Source organism: Melopsittacus undulatus, chromosome 8, assembly GCF_012275295.1.
Source record: "Melopsittacus undulatus isolate bMelUnd1 chromosome 8, bMelUnd1.mat.Z, whole genome shotgun sequence".
Classification (NCBI taxonomy): Eukaryota; Metazoa; Chordata; class Aves; order Psittaciformes; family Psittaculidae; genus Melopsittacus; species Melopsittacus undulatus.
Window position 1 is genome coordinate 41,039,844 of NC_047534.1, and position 24,867 is coordinate 41,064,710.

General features: G+C 37.7%; 1 protein-coding gene across 1 annotated transcript; it reads left to right on the forward strand.

Annotated features, from left to right (window-relative positions):
• The first annotated feature begins 29 nt into the window (after positions 1–29).
• On the forward strand, positions 30–24,639 carry CIR1 (corepressor interacting with RBPJ, CIR1). The gene is made up of 10 exons (XM_005152595.3): positions 30–147; positions 888–982; positions 1,846–1,919; positions 3,653–3,666; positions 3,760–3,815; positions 4,163–4,211; positions 4,430–4,547; positions 19,678–19,784; positions 21,252–21,337; positions 23,049–24,639. The coding sequence occupies exons 1-10, from the start codon at positions 76–78 to the stop codon at positions 23,776–23,778; spliced, it is 1,401 nt and encodes a 466-aa protein (XP_005152652.2). The 5' UTR covers positions 30–75; the 3' UTR covers positions 23,779–24,639.
• Positions 24,640–24,867: the final 228 nt, after the last annotated feature.

Here is a 24,867-nt window from a genome sequence, read left to right on the forward strand (position 1 = left end):
CCGACCCGGAAGGCCCGGCGGGGGCGGCTGGCTGAGGGTCCGGGTCGTTGTAGGGGGTTCTGTCTCACCGTCGCCATGGGGAAGTCTTTCGCCAACTTCATGTGCAAGAAGGATTTTCACCCCGCCTCCAAGTCCAACATCAAGAAGGTGAGAGAGGCGGCGGAGCCCTTGCCCGCGGCTGCTCTGGCCCCTCGGGCGGTCGGTCAGGCCGTGTGAGGCACGCATCGGGGCGCTGGGAGGGGGCCGGGTACCGCAACGGCATATCGGCTTTAATGAGATGGGAATGGGGCTGGGAGAAAGGAGAGACAGGGAGAGAAGTGATGAGATAGCTGAAGTTCAGGTTTACTCGCGCACCGGTGCGTATAACCGGTGCCGCATCGCTTGTTCCTGGCTCCACTGTTTCATATCTGGATGAATAGGTACCGCACACCGCACAGGAAAACTGCCGCAACGTACGCATGTTTTCCCAATGTTTCACACCTGTCTTGACCTGGTTCCAAATCTCGCTTTCCCAGAGCTGGACCATTCCAGGGGCTCCAAGAGAACCTGGGGTTTGGAGGCTCTGAGACTTCTGTCAGGAAGTGTTGCAGTGGGAAAGACAGTCTCACAACTACGGTGTCTTCTGAGCCTGCTCTTCCCTTTGGATTACTCAATTTTCTCATATTTGTTCAGTTTTTAAATCGTATTGGAGTTGTAGCTTATAAAAATCACACTGCTTTTGCGAAGCTCATTTGTTGAAATGCCAGATGAAAATAGTGTATGTGATTAGAATGGAAATTTTCACTTGTTAAGTATTTTTAATAGATTAAACCAGTTAAGTATTTATACGTGAACATATTTAGTGGTCGGGTTTGTATTTGTTTGAAGTACAAACTTGTTTTAACTAGGTATGGATGGCAGAACAGAAAATATCGTATGATAAGAAGAGACAAGAAGAATTAATGCAACAGTATCTGAAAGAACAGGAATCCTATGATAACAGGTGAGAACTGCCATAAGATCACACACTTTTTTCACTGCTTCTGGTTTTCATGGCAGTAAAGAGCATATTGTGGGTTATTTGGAATGCTGCCTCCCATTTGCTGTGGTAGGAGGAGAGGACAGTGACTCATAAATTGATTCATGATTAACTAAAGGTCACAAGAACTTCTTTAAAGTGGTTCATGTCTTCTAATTGATTGCAGAATATGCTGTGTTGCACAGAACAGCAAGTACCTTTGTGTGACAATATATTTTGTAGATTACAGAATGGTTTGGATTGGAAGGGACCTGAAAATTCATCCAGTTACAACTCCCCTGCTATGGGCAGGGAACACCTTCCACTAGATGAGGTTGCTCAAAGCCTCATCTGGCCTGGCCTTGAACACTGCCAGGGATGGGGCAGCCACAGCTTCTCTGGGCAGCCTGTGCCAGTGCCTCACCCCCCTCACAGGGAAGAATTTTTTCCTAATGCCTAATCTAAATCTCCCCTCCGTCAGCTTAAAGTCATTTCAGGTTGTTCTCTCTATGTGGCCTTCTAAAAAGTCCCTCTCCAGATTTCTTGTAGGCCCCCTTTAGGTACTGGAAGACTGTTATAAGGTCTTCCTGGAGCCCTTTCTTCTCCAGGCTGAACAGATCTGTCTCTCATAATTCTGTGGAAACAGTTAGGTTTCAGCTGTGGTTGAAATGTATAGGTTTTGGTATGCAGTGGAACATGTGAAAGTATTGACTGGTCTCAGTTTTTCTTGGCACTCAACTTTTGTTACTGAAGTTAACAAATGAAAAATTGCCAGTTATTATAACAATTTCCTGTTGCACTTTTTTATATATATAAATAATAGCCCAAACTCTGTCCTTTTTATTTAGATTGCTTATGGGGGATGAGCGTGTGAAGAATGGACTTAATTTCATGTATGAGGCCCCACCTGGAGCAAAGAAAGGTACTGTGGTTTCCTGATCGTGAGCAGACAGGACTGCAGAGCTAAAAACCTTCACAAGAAATAAGCATCATGTCTTTTATTTTAAAATAGTGTGTTCATAGTGAGGTGATTTCCAGTTCTTCCTTTGGGAATATGCAGGCATACATAGTATGTAACAATTTTGATCTCGCAATGCTTTACGTTCAGACTGAGGGGGGTTGGGTTTTCTTTTTAAATAACAGTTGTCCTGATTTGAGCAGTAGCAGTCATTTTTCTCCTTCTTGGTAGCTGGTGCAGTGCTGTGGTTTGACTTTCGGGCTGGGAACGGTTGCTGATAGCAAGTATGTTTTGAGTTACTGCTCAAATGTTTGGTTTGTCCAAGGACTTTTTCTGAGCTCATGCTCTGCCAGGGAGGAGGGGAGGCCGGGAGGAAGGAGAGACAGGACACCTGACCCAGGCTAGCCAAAGAGGTATTCCATACCATAGCATGTCATACCCAGGAGGTAACCGGGAGAGACCCAGAAGGGCTGGAGCTCTGGGGGGATGGAGGAGGTATCGGTTGGTGCTCGGTTGGGCAGGGTGGGGTGAGTTATGGGTCGGTGGCTGGTGAGGTGTTGTATTTTCTTCACTTGTTATTGGCTTTATCATTATTATTTGTGGTAGTAGTAGCAGAAGTGATTTGTGTTATGCCTTAGTTATTAAAACATTCTTATGTCAATCTGTGGGGGCTACATTCTTTGGATTCTCCTTCCTAACTCTCCGGGAGTTGGGGGAGCAAGGGGGGGGAGTGAGTGAATGAGCTGTGCGGACATTGGTTTTAAACCGCGACAACAGTACAATGTGAAGGGAAAAAGAAAGATAAAATATCTTTCCTGACAACAGCAGAAATACTGTCCTTGACCAGAGTGTTTCTTTAGCCGATTTTAAAGCCGGTGGATGAGGAGACTATGCTTTACCAAGGTGATGACTAAGACCACACAAACCTGTATTTGGCAGAGTTACTTTCACTTAAATTTCTGCCCATAAGTCAGCTTGATGCATGTCATGCACAGGAAATACCCAAGCAGTAAGTTAATTAGGTGGAGTTTTATAAATAATAAATACAGAGATTCTTTAGCCAGAAATGCTGGCTAACCTGACTCTGGTAGGTGTGACTATGACTGTATTTAATAGATTCATAAACAGAAGTTACTGACTACCCCATGGATACTTATATCAGTCAATTTTAGGGAAATCTGAATATAAGTGCAGAACTAACACAATGTACTCCCATTAAAAGAAAACATGTTCCCTTTAAAATGCATCTTTTCCACTTGCGTTAAAACCCTTGGAAATGCTTGGAGGGGCTCATTCTCATTTAGCAACTTTTGCAGTTGTTTCTAGAACTCTTTAATCCTTGAAGCTTAGAGCAAATGCAATTTTAAACTAGTAATTTTTGCTAAAAAAGTTTTTTTTTTTAATTTAAAGTATTATCACTACTTTTTGGGGAAAAAAAGGATTATTTTTTTTTTGTATTTTTATACCAAATCACTGTAGTTTTGAAAGATTATTCTTGTTTCGCAGGATTTGTAACCATATGCTAGATGCTGATTATTTATGTGTGCTGTATTTACTTTCTAGTTGCTTTCTGAGTATTTGCACTATTGTATTAATGTAAACAAAATGTTTTATCTCCAGCTTAGACACCAGCTGCATTTTACGTGTATGAGTAACATATTATTTCTTTTCTTTCCATGATTTCTGAAAATTCCAAGAGGAAACTAAAGAGGTATTTCATTGCATCATTTCTTTGTTTTCTTCCTACTTACTTGAAATGTATTGAAAAAAAAGAATCAAACTTACCATGTTTTCTATTTTATAGCAAGAAGGAGAGACAGAATACAAATTTGAATGGCAAAAAGTGGCCCCTCGAGAAAAGTAAGATGTCTGATTTTATCTGAATAAATGTATTTCTTATTACCTGCCTTTCAGATCATTTTCTCTGTTTTTCCTTCCCCATTTTTATTTTTGAGGAGGTCACTTGTATAATCTCATCATATCCTGGCAGTTAATTAGTAAAACCTGTAAGCCTGGAACTATTTCCTTGATAAGCTCAAGTTCTTGTTTGACTTTTACATCTGTCTGTCAAACACATTAAAACTAATGTTTACTGGAAGTACATCTCTGAAATGGATGCGCACTTAACAATCAAAGATAGTTTTGTATATGATGGTTTAAAAAATAATGTAAACTCAGTATTTGTTTTCTTTTGTGTTTGTGTACAGGTACGCTAAGGATGATATGAATATCAGAGATCAGCCTTTTGGTATCCAGGCAAGTTACATGAATTTCACTCTGTGGATGTCTTGGGTGTCTGTCAAATGTTGTCTAGCTGCAGCATTCACATGAGCTCTCTTAATTTTATCATCTGTTTCTCAGTGAATTTAAAAGCTTCTCTTACACCTAATAATAGACATTTCTGTAAATGTTAAGCTATGTCGTTAACTAAATTATGTCAAGTCTTTTATTTTTATTCTTTTTGATCCTTTTAGGTGCGGAATGTGAAATGTATTAAATGCCACAAGTGGGGCCATGTAAACACTGACCGAGAATGTCCCTTGTTTGGCCTCTCTGGAATTAATGCGAGTTCTGTCTCCACTGATGGTTCAGGTAGGCAATTAATAGCTTTTAAAGACGTGCATTAGAAACCTTTGGGGAGCTTACCATGTTTAATTTTAGGATGTTTAAGTGTCAGTATTTCAAAGAGTAGGTGAAATAGGGAAAACGCTTCTTTATTCTAAATGTAGGATCCACAATTTCAAGTTAAATATTCCAAATGACAGGGACTTAATTTTTTAATTAGTAACCCATTCTAAAATGATAACATAATGAATGTTGCTTTGCTTCTATCTGTGGCAAAAATTGAGAAGCTGCAACAAGATTGTTTATATCGCCATGAAGTATTTGTGTCACAAAAGAAAAAAACCTGTAATAGATCATCAAAGACTGTCCCAGTTCAGATTCTGGCAAACTGCTTGGAAAAGCTGGAATTGTATCAATGTATCTTTGTGAATTACTTGAAAAAAAGGAGAGGTTTGGGGTTGTTTTATATATGTAATTGTGCTTCTGTAAGTGGACAAGCAGTTGAAATCTAGATTTCCAAATGCCTGGCTTCCTTTCAGTGGCTTCTTGCTGCTTCGTGAGCTACGCTTTTTTTCCTTCGTTAGTTTTCCTCTAACTTGAAATCACAGTGTTAGACAAGGTTTGAAGAAGTGGGTATTCTAGTCTGAGGTGCACCTGCCAATGGCAGGGGATATGGAAAGAAATGATCTAAAGGTCCTTTCCTACCCTAACTGTTCTATGATTTTATATAAACATTCAAATTTAATCTCTTTTTTACCTATGATACTTTGTTTTCCATAAGCTGTAATACTTCTAAGAGATTGTTGCACTGTAAAGAAACACTTTGTAACATAGGTGAGTCTTCAGCCTTGCTGTACTGTGCTTTAAGATCATGTGCCATGTTGTGTATTTGGTTTTGCAGGAATACCATTACAGTTGCACACTTGATAATACCTAGTTTCTTCTGTCTTTCATCAGGTTATCTGTTTTATGTAGTAGCTCTTAGTTTTATTCCATATTTAGCCTACCAACAATCTTGCTTTTCAGAATTAGGTGACTTGGATATGTCATTTCCTTGAGATTAGTACTGGAAGACTGGAGTTAAAGGAAAAGGTGCCTCTTGCACATCCCTTTTTGTAGGCACTGTCTAATTATTATACCATTGTGTGAGCCAACCTGTAGTTGACATTCTTAGCCTTTCTTTTCCAGTCGGTTATAACATTAAATTATTTTCTTGCCTCATTCTTATCTTAGAAGAAATTGTGCTTGGAGCATTTGGTGGTGGTAGAATTGTATTGTGCAGCTCTTGCATATCAGATATGCTTTTGCGCTGCAGAGCTTGCTCCCCCCCCCCCCCCAAGTTCAAGTGGGTAAATGTTAGATGTGTTTGGCTGGGAAAGCAGAAAGTATTTGTACTTGCTTGCATGACCTTGAAAATGTTCGTTCATAAAAGTGTGATATGAACACTTTGCTATGTCAAAATAAGGCTAACTGCTTGTTTCATACCTAACTGAACTATGCATCTAGATAAAGGCAATGTTTGACTGCTGTGGATGTTTCCTAGTCAGAGAAATGTTCCCTGGGTAGCTTTCCAAACCATGTTCTAAGCCTAAAGAGAAGGATTTAGCACAGATAATTAATTTTGTATGAAGAACAGTGCTGTAAAATTAGTCAGTTGTTCTCAGAGTGTGCCAGTGCCCTCTCATTTTCAACTCTGGAACTTCGAAGACAGTGTTCTATGCTGAGCATAGACTTTTTTATAGGTTAAGGAAGGATTTCAGGGCGTAGAGGTGGGTGACAGATCAGGGTTTGTATATATAATTTGTAAGACACTGTTCCTGGATTTGAATAGTCAGCTGTAATGATACTGATACATTTTCTTCCTTTCAGGGAAACTATGTAAAAACACTGTAGGTAAAGTTTAAAATAATTTTAAGTTCTTGATTTAACAGCAGATACAAAGCTTATAGGAAGTGGTAATATCATTAATTAGATCATCATATGAAAGGTTGCCTACTTTTTGTAACCCCAGGAATACAATCCTTTCATCAGCTTTTCTAAAACTTCATCTGATTTAATAACAAGCTAAATTACGCTCCCTTGACACCTTCTGGAAATTCCATGTATGCAAATGAAGCACTACAGTTAAGTGAGAGAGAACACAAGTTATGGAATTCACTGACTCTCTTAAGACTCGTGATTCATCTGCATGGCAAGTTAAAGCTTGCATCGCACATTTAAAAGAAAAGTTGTGTTTTTTTTTTAACTAAACCCTGACAACAGTCCCATCTTGTCTGGGATGGCAGTAAGTAGTTATTTTTGCCTTGCTGCTAATTGTACCCAGTTGTTACAGTGCTACAGATCTGCAGTTAGCTATGTAATACTGACCTACACTGAAGGTAAAACAGTGGTTTTGCATTTTCTGTCAAGACACTGCAACATTAACAAGACAAATTCTATCATGTTCTGATCAGTATCCCCCAACAATATAATCTTGTCTTGATGGTTTCTCTTAGCTGCTTTCTGTTTCCTCTCATTACTTCTACTTAATGCTTTGTTGCTAGCTCTAATGCTGAATCAGTATCCACCTCTTAAGGACTTTCTTCTGTTCCTCTCTACAGCACATCCTCTCAAGCTCTGCTTCTTCCTGCTCCTCTTTATCAGTAATTGCATGCACTCCTAAGCTGCTTTTGTGTTTCTAGGCTAAATTCCTAATTATTTTCTGATTGTGTTCTAGTACTGCAAACATGTCCATTGCCACACTATTCTTACTTAGATTGGCCAGAACTGCAAAAAATACTGCATTTTAAGGGACAGACACTTGTAATTATGTAATTTTTTTAATGAAACCTTTATGATTAGGTTTAAAAAACCACAAACAAACCAAAAGCACTTAAATTTTTTTCCCACCCTTCTCCACACTCCCCCACCATGTATCACAAATAAGTGTCTCTTCATGCTTAGAAAACCGGTAAAACCCATGTAAATAGTCCAGAGTTTTCATTAATTATGATTATCAATAAATATAGAATCATAGAATAGTTAGGATTGGAAAGGACCTCAAGATCATCTAGTTCCAACCCCCCTGCTATGAGCAGGGACACCTCACACTAAACCATATCACCCAAGGCTTCATCCAACCTGGTCTTGAACACTGCCAGGGATGGAGCATTCACTGCCTCCCTGGGCAACCCATTCCAGTACCTCACCAAAATATATATATAAATTATGAAACGACTTGGCATTTAAGGTCTGAACTCCAAAGAGCAATTTCCAGAAGCTGTCCATTTTTAGAATGTAGAAGAAAACGTATCTCTGAAGAGAGCAATCAGTAGAGTTTTCAAGGATAGGGAATGATTGCTTATGGTATACAGCAAGCCTGGAATGTGTATTTAATTTATTTGACTCAGGGTTTTAATAGATAAATGTGTAACAAATAATGTTTGCAATCAGGTCTCAAAGCTGACAAATGTTAGACTAAAGCTTTAGAGCAAATAATGCTTTCAGAGGTCAGGAAGTAACTGTATATGTAGAAAGTCATCTTTGAAAGATTGTTCCTAGCCTCTATGTCAGGAAGCTGAAATATAAATATTGTCTCATAAATGGAAGGGTACATCTGATAACTGCAGATATAATAAGGAATAAAACTTTAGTACAATAGTCAATATACCTGCACTCTAGTTCTTTTATGAAGTATATTAGAAGGACCCAATTTAAGCTGTAAATCATTGAATTTATTATTTTTTTAAGAGCAAATTTTTGTAATATTCTTATGAAGTCTGAAAAGATCTCTATTGCTTCAAATTTAGTTACTTGGTAGCACTTCATTTCTTGTGAGTTATAGTCTTCATTCTAATAGAAGATGATCTCTCATTGTTTTCTTGCAAACTGAACTAACTTTTTCTAGGCAGTGTATGGTAGCTACACTACTTAAATTTAACTTAGGATTCTTTAAAGTTTGAAAACATTCTCCCTTGTTAGAGTGCACTGTTGGAAGATGCTAGTCCCTGCACTGCAAAGCATCTTGGCTGGTAATGAATATCTAAGCAATCAGTACTTGGGAACCCTTGGCGTTATGGTTCTGAGTCTGATATTGTAAGGACATTGACATCACAAATTTCTGCAGATGTAGCTTTAAAGAAATGGTCTGGCTTCCCTGTAGGAGACTTTCAACAGGCCTTGTTTTTCTGAACCTTGTTCTTTTGCTTTAGAGAAGCACACATAAAGTCAGTCTATTTCCCTGTGTGTTTTGTTCATTGCTGTCTTACTCTGTTTACCCAAGTGTATTTCTGTCTACAGAAGAGTATGTAGGAATTTAGCTGCTCTGCTATAAAGGATGGAAACATCTCATACATACAAGTTTAGGAACCACAGGAGAAGTACATTATGTATCAGTTAGACTCGTGACTGAATTCCATCATGTAATAACTTTGAAGTCTTTAAAAATATCTAATGTAGAAGGGTGACTGCTCTCCGGAACGTTACTGAACAGAGTTAATTAACCGGGAAAGGAAACAGGGTGGTTTAGCGCAGGTAGGCAGCTCATCCCCAGAGCATTCGCTCATGGCCCACACAGCAGTATGGGGGAGAGAATCAGCATGGTAAGGTGAGAAAACTCTTGGGTTAAGATAGACAGCTTAAGGAGGTAAAGCAAAATCAAAGTTCATTCACTACTTCTGATTGGGAGGTAGGTGTTGTTATCTCCAGGAATGGCTCCATCATGCATAACGGTTACTTGGGAAGACAAATACCCTAATTCTGAACATATATGTTTATACGCTGAGCATGAAGTCATATGGTGTGGGATATCCCTCTTGTCAGTTGGGGTGAGCTGTTCAGCTGTGTCCGCTTCCAACTTCTTGTGTAGCCCTGGCCTACTCACTAGTGAGGTGAGAAGCAGAAAAGGCCTTGATGCTGTGCGAGCACTGTTCAGCAATAACTAAACCATCCCTGAATTATCAACCCTGTTTTCAGCACAAACCCAAAACACAGCCCCATACAAGCTACTGCAGAAAAAAAATATCCCAGCCAAAGCCAGTACAAACAGTGATGGCCATAGTATTGCTAACAAATCTTCATGTGTGTATAAAGGATTCGCAATTCCTTATTTGGAGGGACATTTTCATCTTTCTCCTTGATTAAAAGCAAAAGCTTTTGACAGAAAATGAAGGTAATATTAAAAAGATAACCAAATCCTATTATTACGATAACCCCACCCTTCTCACTTTGTCCAAGAACTGGCCCTTCAAAGTTTTTAATTTAGTGGTAACTTTGGTTTAACAAAATCCCAGAAATTAGTGGGGTTGGTTGGTTGGTTTGTTCAAATGCCCAAATCAGTGTGTTTCAGGAGCATGTAGACTTCTTGAGTTGAAAAAAAGTTAAGTAATGCAGAAGCCAAATTCAAGAGCACTTGATAAAAATGCAGTTTGTGTTTTGTTCTAATTTTTTTCCTGCTTCAGGAGATCAAACCAGAATGTCTTATTTGGACTAAGAGTATTTTTTCAGCCTCAGAGGAAATGCTTGAGTTCAAATGAATGAAAATGAAACTCCTACGTCCAATTTAGTTGTATTATGTAAAGTTCCTACTCTGATTCTCTGTGAGGAAAGAGTTATTGATCACCTACGTACTTCTTTTTTCCACATCACAAAATAAGCACCAACATAGTTTTTTTCTGCCACATAAATTCTATAAGCTGCGATTCTCTTATTTCAGCAGAAGGACACTTGTCTTAGAATCTTTGGTGAAGACTGCATTGTAATCTTCCTTTTTGCACATAAACTGATGGCAATTGCTGGTTTGGATTCAGTGTTGAATATCTTGTATGCAAAGACCACTTGTGGACTTCAGTTCACTCAGGTGGAACCACTGCAAGGCAAATGTACGTCTGTGGCACAGAACTGTGTTCTGTGAGAAGAGGCTGCTGTTGTTCAAGATTTGACGTACACTGCAGTGCTCCAGCAAACAAAAAAAATCACAATCGGTACCTTAACTTAGGCACGGTGGCTTGGTTATTTTGCTTCTGGGACCTTTTTTACTCATCTAGCTGGTAATTCATACAAAAAAATAATAATCATTCCGTTAAAAAAGTGCGTATTGAATAATATCTCACCAGTGAATAGAGATTATTTTTGCAATAAGGCAATTTCAGTGGATGTGGTTATCATGGGATAATCACACCCCTGGGGTACAGCCTTGTCTGTAATCTCCCAGGAGTGTAATTATTTCATGATAACTGCACCCCCTGGTGTTGCATTATTTCCATTATGAAATTCTTAGTTTTAGATAGAAAGTAACTTACTTTGATCACTGGAAACTGCAAAGTAGTGTTAGAATATTCCAGCTGTGAGGCTTACAGGGACCAACTTATAAGATTTAGTTCTCCTTTACAAAGCTAAATTAGGCAATCAAAATGCTTCTTTGGCTAAACTGATTTACGAGGTTTTTTACTGATAAAATCCTAACTTTCAGATTTCAGACAAGATGAAAATATCAGTTGTGGTTCTGACTGTGCATATGTACATGTGTAGGAGATGTAATATACACCAGAAAAACAACCACAGATCTGTAGTATCTAAAAGTTTGCCTGTTTTTACAATCCTTTTTTATCATTAAACAGCAGCATTTGTTGATTCATGTGCTTTTCAGTACCTTTTGTTTGTGAAGCCTGAAAAGCCTTTGACTTTTTAAGAATGGAGGCTGTTAGGTTTTCTGTGCTTTAGTATGGCTTTAAAGTCATACTGTTATTTTACTTCAAAATTGCATGCAGTTTTCTTGGTCAGGTAAAGGTAGGACAAACTACTTTTTAATTGTTAGTCTTATTTATATTATTCTTTTTTTCCCCCAGGCAATCTATCTTATTCAGTAAGGGTTGAGGAGCTGGGATTGATAAAAAGCTGTGAAAGCTTAAATGCTTACAGCTTTAATCATCTGGGGTTTTTCTGAACAAGTAACCTGTTACTACTATCAGCAAGTCAGGCTAGCGTCTCAGATGGGGAGGTAATTTTATGAATGATATAGTTAGAAGTGGGATGGTAAGATTAAAAATGTTTCTAAAGCTCTTGGCCTGTGAAACCTAAGACTGGAGAGTGCTGAGCATCCTTCTTTGCTATGGACTACTTTGAATGATTGACAGCCAGATGGCTCTGTATGTGACCTGTCCAGTGGAAATACCAAGGAGAAACAGAGTACTGTAAAGTGATCAGCGTGTTGTGGAAAATTCAGGCAAAAACGGTAAAAACGTAATGGAGTAACATGTGTATGCATCTAGTGTCTTATGGTCTACAGAGAGAAAGAAACTCTAGGTATGTCTATGAAAATACAGCCTTCTAAAGACTCATTATCAGCTTCTACAGTCTATGTCCTCTTTCTTCACTGCCTGAGTGCCCTAAAACTAATTGTGGTTGTAGTTTCCATCAGTCTGTCACTTAGTGTGTTCATCTGATATTTAGCTTTTGAGTGAAATTCCTTTCCATAGTAATCATTTATATTAATCTGTCATAAGGAGACAGCAAAAAAGGAAATCTATAGTATGTCTAGATTGTGTATTTTTAGTGACAAATACGATATTTTTTTTTCAAATAGATAGAAATCTGCATTGTATCAGGAATGCAAAAATTTATTTGTATTCTGTTGAATCTATAGCAACAAAGAAAAGGTATTTGAATATGTTAACTGTGAATATTTGTATAAATGGTCATCTGTAGGAACACACAGTGTATGAAACCTTCCTTTATGATCTGCAGCTGAGACCTTTGATTGTGAACAGTAGGAACCTTAACTAAATCTTCACATAGTTAACTGTCATGTTTTAGAATAATCCTCTATTTATGTTTCAGAAGACTTTGTATTTGGTGTGAATGCATAAAATACAGATTTCTATTAGAAGCCTTGTGCTTAGCATTAAAGCAACAAATATGGATTCCTAAAGCAGTTTGATAATGTTAAATGGTTTTTACTACTCAGAAAAAAAAAGTCAAAAGGAAATTTGGGTTTCTCTGAAATACCCAATGACAAAAGCATGGCAAATTATACTGAAATCAGTGGTAAAGTGTCAAATTCAGTTCAACTGCAGACCCTCTGAAGAAGAGCTAATTAAAAGCCAGAGTTTTTTTATTCATCGATTTCTCTCAATGCCAACTGCAGCAGTCGCTTTGAAGTGTAAATACAGTCTGAATGCAGCCATCTCTGAAATGGATGGGAAAATTATCAGTAAAAAAGAATGATCAATTCTGAATTAGTGGAGGCAGCATAAATGTGCTATGTTCTGCATAACCAGGAATCATGAGCACATAACTTTGATAGTAGTTCTTTGTCCTTTAGGCAAATAAATGTCTACTATCTCTGTCACAACCGCTGTAAAAGTTCACAGACGATACAGTGTGATTAGGCTCAGTCTGTGACTTCTATTTTTTTTTCTCCATTTTTGTTCAATTTCCTTTTTAGCCATATGAAAAAAGACACCCAAAACTCTGCAGAGAAAGTACATGGATGTATTGACAAAACTGTCTGTGCTGATTTTAAAGATAGTTACTTTTTCAAGGCAAAACCTAAAAAGCCTTTTATGATGCGTTACACCTTTGCCACCACCCAGAGAAGGCAGCATTCTGAATATGGAGTATATTCGTTTTCCATGTGATGGTGTGCTAAACTGAAACCCACCAGCAGAATGGGTTTTGGAAATGTAGTTCATGTGGAAGAGCTGTTTGCATACTCCCTGGAGTAGTTAGTTATTTTTCTGCAGCAGAGCATGGGTTTAGTTATCACTGTTAACTTTAGTTATCACAGAAGATCAGATTTCCCTTTGGAAGAATTATGGCCTTGTGTTGTTCAAAATGCATATAAGAAAGAATGAAGACAACATGCTTTAGGCCTGCTTTGTTAACAAAAAATAGGTAGTAATAAAGGTTAAGCCTTGAAAGTGTCTTGTCCTTCATTAATAAATTGATTTTTAAGCATGTTGGAGTGGAGTATACTAAGTGTGACATGTACCAGTGAACTGATAGCAGATATGCACGTGTTTTGTTTACATTCATGTTCATATAAATTACCTCTCCACTACCAAGTCCGAAGTGTGATGGTATGATGATGGTGACATTTTTAGGTTAAAATCAGCACATCTATAAATTAAAAGAAGTCCCACACAGGAAGACATTCTCAGGAAGGCAAATCTCTACAAAAGCCATATTCCAAATGTTCAGTTTTAATGATGCACAAGATGGGCATTAGTTAAAAATAAAGGTTAAAAAGTTATAATTAAAATGTTACCATGCATTTTCCAGTAATTTTTATACTGAGTAGTCTATTTCCTTTCATAACCATGCATAACTGCTGCTGTCTTAAGTACATCTGGTTACTGTAATTTCCCCTGCCACAGGTGGGAATAGTGGTTACATTATTACTGTTTCTTATCCATTTGCTTTCTATATGTATTCCAAATAAAAATCCATTTAAATCTTAATTGATTGCAAAGAATAATTCACTTTGCTTATCTGCACTGTGACAGCAGCAAAAGCTTTTATCAATAAATTGAGCAGATACTGTCAAGATTGTGCATCATGAGTAGATAGAATTAAAACTGCTATTTTTGATGATACTGGCAATCATAACATTATGGTCTGTCTTCACTGCCACTGAAACCGTTGCAGAAAAACTGGCATTTAATCATTACAGTCATTATGAATGGAGGCTTTAGCATACTGCTCTCTAATACTGGATAACTTGAAAAATGTGCTTTAGATGTTTTAATGCAGATCTGATAGATGGTGCATTACAGCTAGTGCCATTCTCCTGTGACCAAGCACCGTAGAGGAAACGCTCTGGCAAGAACAGCGTGTTATGTACATTCTGCATTTGTAGCTTCAGGAGCAGTACAGAAAGAATCCAACATTAATTGCAGCTATAGGTTTCTCTTGTTTCTGAGCCAGGAGTGGGGGCAGTAGTGAAGGGTTGGTAGAGCTTGCTCTAAGCTAGGCATTTAAATAACTGAAATCCAGAATTGTATTTCCCCCCTGGTTGTTTGGTAGAACTAGAACTGATTCTGTTAAATAGATCTCAATTAAGCATGATAAGAAATCAGAGTGATCTTTGTTTGGTATAAAAAAAGGCATTTACAATATGTTGTAGAAATCCTAGTGTGTTACCCTTCTGTAATCCAGTATAATTGATCCTCATATAGGCTTCAGAAGAAAAAAAATCTATTTACAGCTCTTCTGTTTATTTAATTGTACAAATACGAAGGTACACCAACAGCTGTTGAGCCAGGGTTGCACTCAGGTTGTACTTCGTGTAGACTAATATCCTTCTTTTCATACTTTACTGAATGGTTTGAGTGTCCTGATTTTGCACCCTGACTCTGAGTCAGTTGAGTTATCTGGATTTTTTCCTTAATATCTTAAACAGAAGATAACACAGAATTAGTGAAGAAAGAACTTCAGTGGGAATTAAGAACCAGGAAGAAGCTGTAGCCTATTTGCTTGACAACACTGTTTCTTAAGAATTCTAAAAGCCATGAAAAAATGTTTTAAAAATCCTTTGATGGGTCTTTTACTATGGAACCTCTTTTGCGCAAGCCCTTAATATAATCTTAAATACCTGTAGCTGAAGAAAACTTAATAAGTTGTCAGTTGTCTCAGTGCATAAAAATAAGTATGATATCAGTGTGCAATTAATTCAACTATATGGTAAAAAGCTTTTCCAAGACTGTGGCTTAATTTTAAAGCAGATAAATGTTTTAGTTTTAAGCAAGTGTCATCTGGAAAAGTTTTAAGGGGTTTTTCTTTTCTTTTTTTTCCCCTATCAAAATGTAAATTCCAGAAAATAAGCTTGACAGTCAGATTCAAAAATAGCAAGGTACTGTATTTGACTTGTTTCAGAAAGAATAAGAAACAGATGATGAAACGTTGTAACTTTGAACTTATTTTTAGCTTGCTGATGGATGAATGCTGAGAGACTACTTGTCAGAAACTGTAACATTCAGCTATTTTTACAGGATTCCCATATCTAACACTCTGTCAACTCATGGCATAGTGTCATCTCCAGATGTTTTCACCTACATGAGATCACGCAGGTAGCTTGATCACAGATGCTGTCACGAGTCCATACAGAATTCATCCATGAGGACAGTTTTCATACCACACAAAGTATTTTTCTATGCTTGATGCAGGAGTGATTTGTTGCAAGTTGATGGGTGCTGTCCAAGAGTACTTAGCTAACACCATTTCTGAAGATTTAGCCAGCTGAGAGCTTCTCAGCTCAATCTTACCATCTGTTTTACAGTCTATGACTTAGTTGGAACTTAAGCCAGGCAGACAGCTAGCTATCAGGTATACTTAGTACTGTTCTGTCTGAAGATCTTGGAGGGTGATGACATTAAGTGTAGTCATTACCCAAAGGCTGAGAAGACCCACCAGTCTGGCATACCAGGCAAACCAGGTTTGATCACACTCGGCATAATCACACCTCCAAGAAGCAGGACTCCTGAGGCAATTCACCAAACAGAGGAAGAGGCCCTCTACCAACCAGTGTACTGGTAGATCCAAGATACAAGTTTTGGCTCCTAAGTAGAGAAGCCAGGGACCCCTCTGAGAAGTTGAGTTTTGCAAACCTGTGTTAAGTGAGGTTCAGTGTTTGGAGTTGCTTTTACAGTTTTTGTCTCTCGTTTGTATTGGCCAGGAGAAATTCCTTACTTACAGTTCCACACTTACTTGCAGTGTGGAAATGGGAGTGTGATCATTTGCTCACACATTTAGGCATCTACATCTTTTAAGACACTGTGAAGAAGCAGCCCAAAAAGAAGTGTGTTACAAGCCCCAGTGCTGTCACATGAAATATTTATGCCCAGGAACCCTGGGAGATCTCAGACTGTCACTGATATTTCAAAGAAAATCAGATCTGCTTATCAAAATAATTAAATTGTAATCATTAAAGTATAAATCAAAATCAGCCTCTTGAGTCATGAATGTTAAAAGAAAGTCACCAAGTTTTGATTCCTGTGATTCCAAGCAAAGGAGTTCAATTGTGAGAATAAAAATTTTATTTATTCTTGTCGTGTTGCAGAATAAAAGTAGATAGTAATAGAGCTTTACTTTAAGCTGTGCAGCCATTGTAAAATACAATGGCTTAGTTAAGCCTCTTGGCTTTGTAAGCAGATAGAAAATGCTCTCTTTAAGACTTCCCAGATTAGATACTGTTTTCTCCCTACTGTGGCCTAGCATTGCTACCTGAGCAAAGGTAGCGATGCAGTGTTGATGTCATTGTGCAGCAGAACAACTGAGAAGTTCAGTGGCATTGGCTGTTCACCTGTGTCATCCTCTCAAAAATGTCCATGTTTTTAAAACTGAGAGATCACATGGTGCTTACAGAGTGCTCCATAATCAACTGTAGTGGACAGTGTGCATGTACTGAGATCTGCACACAGGGGGGTTGTGAAATAACACTGTTCTGACTCTTACTTCTATTTATGGGCTGCACTTATATTCTGAATCTCATTTCCTGGCATTGTCTAAAACCTTCAGTTACAGTGAAAATAATGTACCTAATAAATCTTCATGGAGATATGCAGCTTGCAGCTCCTTACAAGCTAGGCTGGACCTAAATTGCTGTTTCCCTCATTAAAGGAAGACCAAAATTTATCTTACAAACTGCTTTAGTCTCAAGGTTCTGAGGTGCCTTTATACATCTACAAAACAAGAATAACATAGATTTATTAACTGTCCTTGTCATGGCAATGCCATGTTGTGACTAAAATTTTGTAGAATATATGAACATTTCTGACATCATTGACAAACAAGGAAACAAAAGTAATGTAATTGTTAGTATTTTTTTGCCTGGCTTGTTTTCCTTCTAAGCCTCCCTGTGGTTTTGCTTTCTAAACCTGGTGTTGATTTCACCTCTAAAAAGTTGTGGAAGCTAGCTCAAACATTTGTATGCAGTTGTGTGTTGGGTCCCAGCTGGAGCAGCACACCAGTATTTCTCTTGTTCACTTGCATGGATCAGTGTGATGCAGCACAACTCACATCCACTGGGCACAAATGCGCAGAAATTGGTAATACTGTGCATTCTCTGTAAGCATTGTAAGAGAGGAAATGGTTTTGCTTACGTCTTTCCAGTGCTATGCACAAAATAAACCTGAGGGGTTTGTTTCTAGAAAATAATGTGAAATAGTGCTATTGAAGGCCAGTATGCCTTTGTGTCTCTCTGGTCTAGATTCTGTCTGTAGTCCTTCTATAGAACCATAAAGTTAGAGCTTCTGTCGTAGTTGTTTTGCAAATCTGTATAGACTGGGAGAAGTTATATTCATCTATTTATCTAATCATGCTAATGAGAATAGGTATCCAGTACACATCAACATGGGTACAGTGCTGAGACACCGAAGGGGGAATACCTGAAAAATTAGTTGGGTTTGGTAGGCAGTGGCTCTTACTGCCTTTGTGTAGTAGGGGTATTCCAGGCTTTAGTCTGATCAAATGGTTTGGCTTCTTTGGTATGGTGAAATTTTCTTTCATGATACTACACTTTGTCTCCTTTCAAGTTCCTTGTACAGGGTATTTGACTGAATTGCATGGCTGGTTTATGTTGCTTTTTCAAATCAAGACAACCAAGTTCTCTTGTTAGGTTTCTGTCTAATGTTGGTTTTGGCTGCAGCCAGAGTAGACTTGGGCAAACAGAGCAAGATTGTAAATTTGAAATAAGCAAAAAATGTAGATGCTAGAGCCCATTCATCAGCTGTCAGTGAGCTTACAATTACACTGTAACGTGTAAGAAGAAAAAACACTTTTGGTAAAATCTATGGTGAGGGTGTGGGAAGCAAACCCCTACTTAATAAAAGTGTAAACTCAAGGAAAACCTGTAAGGTATCTGATTAGAAAATTCTTTTGCCAGGCAAAATGAGGGACTTGTGAAAAGAAAGTAATGCAAGGGCTCCTTAGCCATTTTCAAAGTTTTATCTTCTTCCTTCCTACTTTACATATAGGCCTGCCTGTTTCTGTACACAGTGTATTATATGGGAAAACTAAGAAGTCGAAGCTAACACATTTTGAAACAATGCTAGTTTACTTTCCATATATTTTCCATATTAAAAATCTTTCCATACTACTCTGCATAAGAAATCTATGAGTCTTGTCTATCTCAGTAACTAAAAAACTCTTAAAACCACAAAGCAGGATCAGTAAGTTTCATAAGACTAGTTAATCTTATAATTTACAGTTAGTTTACTGAAGTAATAGTTATCATATGCTTCATGCTCTGTTTTACTTTCCTTCTAATTTAGATTTACCTTTACACAATTGTGCTAATTCATTGACAGGAAGGTTCATGAATTAACTAGTGAGAAAATATACTGAAAGCAACCTAACAAAAGAATCTATGTTTAGGGTGAAGAAGAAGTACCTAACTGGACAAGTACATGAAGTTTTGATGATCACAAGTACTCAGTTAAAGTAAAAGAGTGAGCTATAGGGGTTATAAATTGTGCAGTTGAGTCTGAATGACACAAAATACATCTCATTTTTTACTACTTGTTAGATGTTTAGAAAGAAAGATGACAAGTGCCTAATCCCAAACATTTCCTCTAGTGCAACATAGAGTGTGATTTTTAAACTGATAAACCAGAAATCTCTGAGGAGGTAACAGCCTTGAGGCCAAACATACCTGAGTGTCCCAAGTAAATAAGTAAAGACATAGCTAATTTTTTCATGTATTTATTTATATTCTGTATGTATACTGACATTCAAATAATTATGACTTTTTACATTCAAGTTCAAAAATTTGTATCATTATGAAGAATGCTTTATTAGTGACATACTAGAAGAGCATTTTTGTGTTGTTTTAAAGGAGAGGAGGTACCTTGTAGTCTTATTTAATGTGCTTTCTTTAGGTGTCCTATACTTTTTTACTATAATAGAAATGTATTCTAGACTTACCTAAATATATTGTTTTCAACATGACAAAGTTACATAAGAGAATCCCCTTGTACTTACAGAAAAATGCAATTATTTTCTATTCTGAATCTCCAGACTGCTGTTTTAGAAAATCATATCTGATTATTTGCTCAGCAGAAGATTATTGAGTTGATTTAGCTGTGATTTTACTTAACAAAGCTTCAGCTGAATTCCTACTGTGGAGTCCAAAAAAGGTAGAGAGATATAAATGATACATTCAGACTGTGATTTTTGTGAACAGGGCCATCAATGCACCCCTCGGAGCTAATAGCGGAGATGAGAAACAGTGGGTTTGCACTGAAACAAAATGTACTGGGGAGAAACTTGACCGCAAATGATCCATCACAGGTAATGATCTTTTTACCAGTAAGCTGAAAATGTCTATAAATCTAAATGTGATTGCTTGTGAATTGTTACTTAATGTTTTCAAATATGCATATCCATAGGAAAGCTGAATAGCTATACGAGTAGAAAAATGTCCAAAACCTCACTGCTTTCCAGCTTTGTTTCAGTCAGAATGGTGAATCATAAATTACTTCTTTTAAAATCACATGTAATAAATTAAATCCCTCCTCTGGGTGACTAGAAATTGAATTTTACCTGAAGGCAGTGGTTAGGGCTTTTGCTGCATGCTTCTGATACAATGCTAACATTTGGATGAAGTTTAAGGAAGTATGCACGAGTAATTGCTGCCAGGAATGCTGTATCTGAGTCAGTCAAATTAATTGATTGACTATCGTTACATTTATTATTTTAGGGAGTGAAAATGTGTAATTGTCTTTACTTAGACTGCACGGGGTACATTTCTACTTGAGGTACTTTAATAAAAACTTAAAATGAAAAATTCATATACGTTCCTTGAGTGAGCCACCATGAAATGCCCTCTGTCCATATGGCAGGATAGTCAAACCACTTGTAAAGAGGGGACGACTTCAAGCTGGCCTTGACATCTTAAGTAAATCAACAGTTCATTGTGTCTCCACAGATGGATGTACCTTTGCATTTAAAAAAGCTGGGTACCCCAGAAAAACCTAGCATGGGGGCACTGTTAATGAACCACAGTGATAACAATGTGTTTAGTTCATGTTAGGTGTGGTGGAGGGGTTCTTTTGGATGGGCTTTTAATCTTTATTTCTTGTTTCTGCTCCTGAGTGTGGCTAAAATTAAAAACATCACGGTGGAGAACTGTAGTGTACCAGATGCACATAATTTGAAGAATTCAGGGTCTTCAAAGTAACTATGCTTTGCTGATTGCGTTACTGTACGTAATTATATTATTACGGTATTTTGCATTGATAGAACATTTTATGAACATTTGAAGACTAATAGCACAACAGTGAGGTAGATGTGTTAATACCCATTTTCCTAATGACTAAAACGAGACAGAAAAGTAATTTGCTTAAATTACCCTGGGTTCAAGCAGGACTAGCATCTTACCTATTCATCCAAGCATGATAACAATGGAGTGACTTATCCTAGGGAATCATGTGGGCTCCAGAATGGGCTCATTTTTATTAACTATTTCAGAAATGTTTCTTTCCCTAGCAGTGATTTTTTCATGTGTTCCTAATAACTCCTGTTGTATAACTCCACATTAAACACCTACTCAGCTTTTGAGACAGAATGTGGGGGATTTTTTTGCTTTGCAGTGAGTGTGCTGCTCTTTCCAGAGACTCTTAAGCTGACTTAGTAATATGATTATATTTGTGCCAGTGAAAAAATAAGGTGCATAGAGGCATCACTTTAAGTACAGAAATCTGAATGAAGAGATAATTTTTGTATGTAAGAACTTAACATCTTGCCCTATTTTCCTAGGAATTCATTGCAAGTGAAGGAGAGGATGATCCAGAAGTTGAATTTTTAAAATCACTGTCAACCAAACAGAAACAGAAACTTCTAAGGTAAGTGTGATATCCGGTGAAGGGGATCTGTATCACCAGGAGTTCTGACTCTGTGGTTGTTCCTGTAACTCTTCTATGCCACTCAAGAATTTAGCACCATCAGTACAGAAGAAACTCAGTTTAGTTGAGCATGCACCTGACCACAAATGGCATTATGCAGCATGGGCTTTTAATCCAATTGGTTTTGGTTTAATCTGGTTGTTCTAGTATAGTTGTGATGCCTTCGCACTGGGGCGTGTTTCCAGTTTAACATGTATACTGATGTAGTAACAGTTGGCTCACTGAAGATGCTGTCGGTTGCTGTTTTAAGATAATGATTTTGCACTCCATTGTTTATAGCATCTTCTTCCAGGATTAAAAATACCATGTTCTTGTTTACTGGTTTACAACTTGGCAAGGTTTGTGTGGCTAAACTGAACCTCACCTTACACCCCAGGGCCAAGGCTGGCTCACCTCCACACTGCTCTCAGCTCAGGGCTTCCCATTTGGTGCTCCAGCAGAGGGAGCTCCCTGTGGACTTGTTCTAATACAAAGTCAATGGGCTTTTCATTCTTTGCTTCTATCCTACTGATATTTCTTTCTTTTTGCTCTGTTATTTTGCAGTATTATCTTGAAATAACCTGAAAATATTTAAAATTAAAAATATTAACTACTTCCTACCTAGTAGATCCCATACAGGTATCATTAGTTAAAATGGCCTTTTAGGTTAAAAGACATGGGCATGTACATGGGCAGTGGGAGGAAAGGAGAAAGGTGAATGGCTAAGTAGGTACATGAGCAGGCAGGTAGGTATGGTGTTTGCATATATAATAAATAGTTCTCTGAAAGCAACTGGCGTATTTTATGTTACTTTTAAGTAAGGAATGTGTATGGAGTTTGAGTAATTAAAAAAAATGATATTTTGTTTTAATTTCTTCTGGCCCAACACAGTGAAATTATAATACTTTATATTTTGAAAGTTGAAGTTCAGTAAATACTTAGGTCCTTTAGATTTTACTACTCTGAAGGGATTTTTTTAAGTACACTGAAAGTAGTTTCACTATTCAATCACTGAATAAGAGAAAAGTAAGCACAGACATAAAATTAAAACTAGGTGAAAGCAGTCAAATAACAGTGAATGCATCATGTGCATGGTGGAATATTGTACTTATGGCTGGAAGATGGAAATACGTAGTTGTGTCAGAAGAGGTTATTGAAAAGACAATACTATTTGCCTGTAAAACTCAGAGATGCAGGTTTTATAGTGTCTGTTTCCATCATTAATAGAAGGTGAATGTTAATTGTGCGGGGTTTGTTTAATTTTCAAAATCTCTTCTAAAAATGTACAAACAAAAGCAGTGATGATTTCCCAGTCTCCAGAGCAGGCTGACAAGGGGGATAAGCACTACTGAATGTATTTATTCCTCGTTACAAGGCTAAAATTGACACATCTTACTTATCTTTGTTAAAATTAAAGAATTTAAAAAATCATATCCCCCTGTTGTGAGGGAGCAGCTGTGGATTACAGGAGGATTCTTAGTATGGTTAACCTCAGGTTAGAAGCTTATACATAATATTTTGCTGAAAGAGGAGAGGAATTCAACATGTTTGTATGAAAACAGCATACTTGCTATAGTGTAGGTCATCAGAAGTAGTGAACTTTAAAAGTCATTGTAATTTACAGTATCTTAACGCATCTGATTGCGCTACTGTTCTGTTTTGAAATTAAAAGGAAGTTGGATCGTCTGGAGAAGAAAAAGAAAAAGAAAGAGAGAAAGAAGAAAAAGCAGCAAAAGAAGAAAAGTAAAAGTAAACACAAGAAACATAAGACGAAATCCTCTTCCTCATCCTCCAGTGAGACTTCAGTAAGCAGCAGTGATAGCGAGACTGACAGCAGAGATAAAGCAGCACAAAAGAAGGTGGATTCTAAGAAAAGAAAAAAAGACAAGTTTTCAGAGGCTAGCAGCAGCAGCAGTGATTCAGAAGGAAAGGCAAAGACAAGGAAGGAAAAACTTTATGAAGATCTCTCCAGTAGTCACGGTAACAAAGACAAAGACAGGGAGATATACAGGCCTTTAAAGCAAGACAGTTCTGCAGAGAACAACAAATGGAGCTCCTGTGAGGGGGAAAGAAGGTCCAGAAGCAGATACCATAGCACCAATGAGAGAGAAACTGAAAGAAAGGAGAGGAATTGTAGAAGCCCAGGCATGGATGAGAGGAGCAGGAGAAGCCCTTGCACAAGTCACAGCAGTTCCAGGCAAAGGCAAATAAGAGAAAGTCCAAGTCAAAGCCTTAGTGAAGAGCGGCACAGGAAACATGAAACCAGAAGCCCCAGCACAGATGTTCACAGAGACAAGAAAAGAAGCAGAGAGAGCTATGGGGAGAAGTGCAGTAAAGCGGAACACAGAGAAAGGAGCAGACGCAGTAGAAGCAGAAGCAGAGAGAGAAAAAAAAAGAGATAGCATAGGGGACAGGTGCAAACAAGAACATCTCTGGGTTTTGATGAATACCTTTAACAAGGGCTCAATTACGCATTGCTGTTCATTTTCCAACCTCTGTAACTAGATTTTCCTACATAAAGCCAACGACATAATTTCTGTAATGTTGGAATATTTGTAAATTAGGTATAAATGTTATGGTATTTTTCTTACTGTATAAATATCCTTGTTGGTAAATACCTCTTGTATACATGCAGTAATACATAGACCTGATTTTAGGGGTTTAAAATATTTCAGAGCAGTATGTAGTATTTTTGGTTCTGTCAGTGATGATTTCTGTTTAGATGCAACTGTCAGGGGAAGCAGAGAGTAATTTGGGAGGAGTCCTGGGATGTGCTGAATGCTAGCAAACAGTTGAGATAGTTCTCGATAAAGTCACTGCTTCAGATATCAAAACATCGTATTGTCAAGGGTTTGGGTTTTTTTCATGCTGAAGCATTTTTCCTAAAGTTCCCTGTAAGAGATCAATTTCCTGAGTTAAAACAACAGAGAAGACATGGTTCACATAAGTGTGTAGCCAACATTTTCTGACCTCCTGCAGTGTACAGCTTGGTCAGGGCTATCTAAACATCTTAAACCCCTGTTGGTGCGTGTCAGTACAATGTCAAGTTACTGTTCAATAATCTCTCAAGACATGAAAAGAATATTTACTGCCTCAACTGCTTCAGGTATTTCATTGTTTGTGGTAGGAAGTGAATGTTAATAGTCATCCTTTTGTTTTCATGAAACAAACTTGAGGGTTTTTTTAATGATTGTCATTTTCTGCACACATTGTTGTGAAGATGAACTTCCATAATAAAAGACTTTATTCTTTAAAAACAGTAAGAATTGCTGTCTTCTCCAAGTTCTGAACCAGTACAAATGCATGAGGCAATGCTTCACAGGGGTTTTCTTGCAAAAGAAATTCTTCTCTGCCATTTAGAGGTTGCCAATGGGAGTACATTGGTTAGTCGGCAGGTGGAAAGACATCGCCTTTTCAGAATCCTCTATATTCTGGCAAGCAACTTTCTTCCCCTCCTCACTCACAGGACAAATAGGACTGTCTTTTATTAC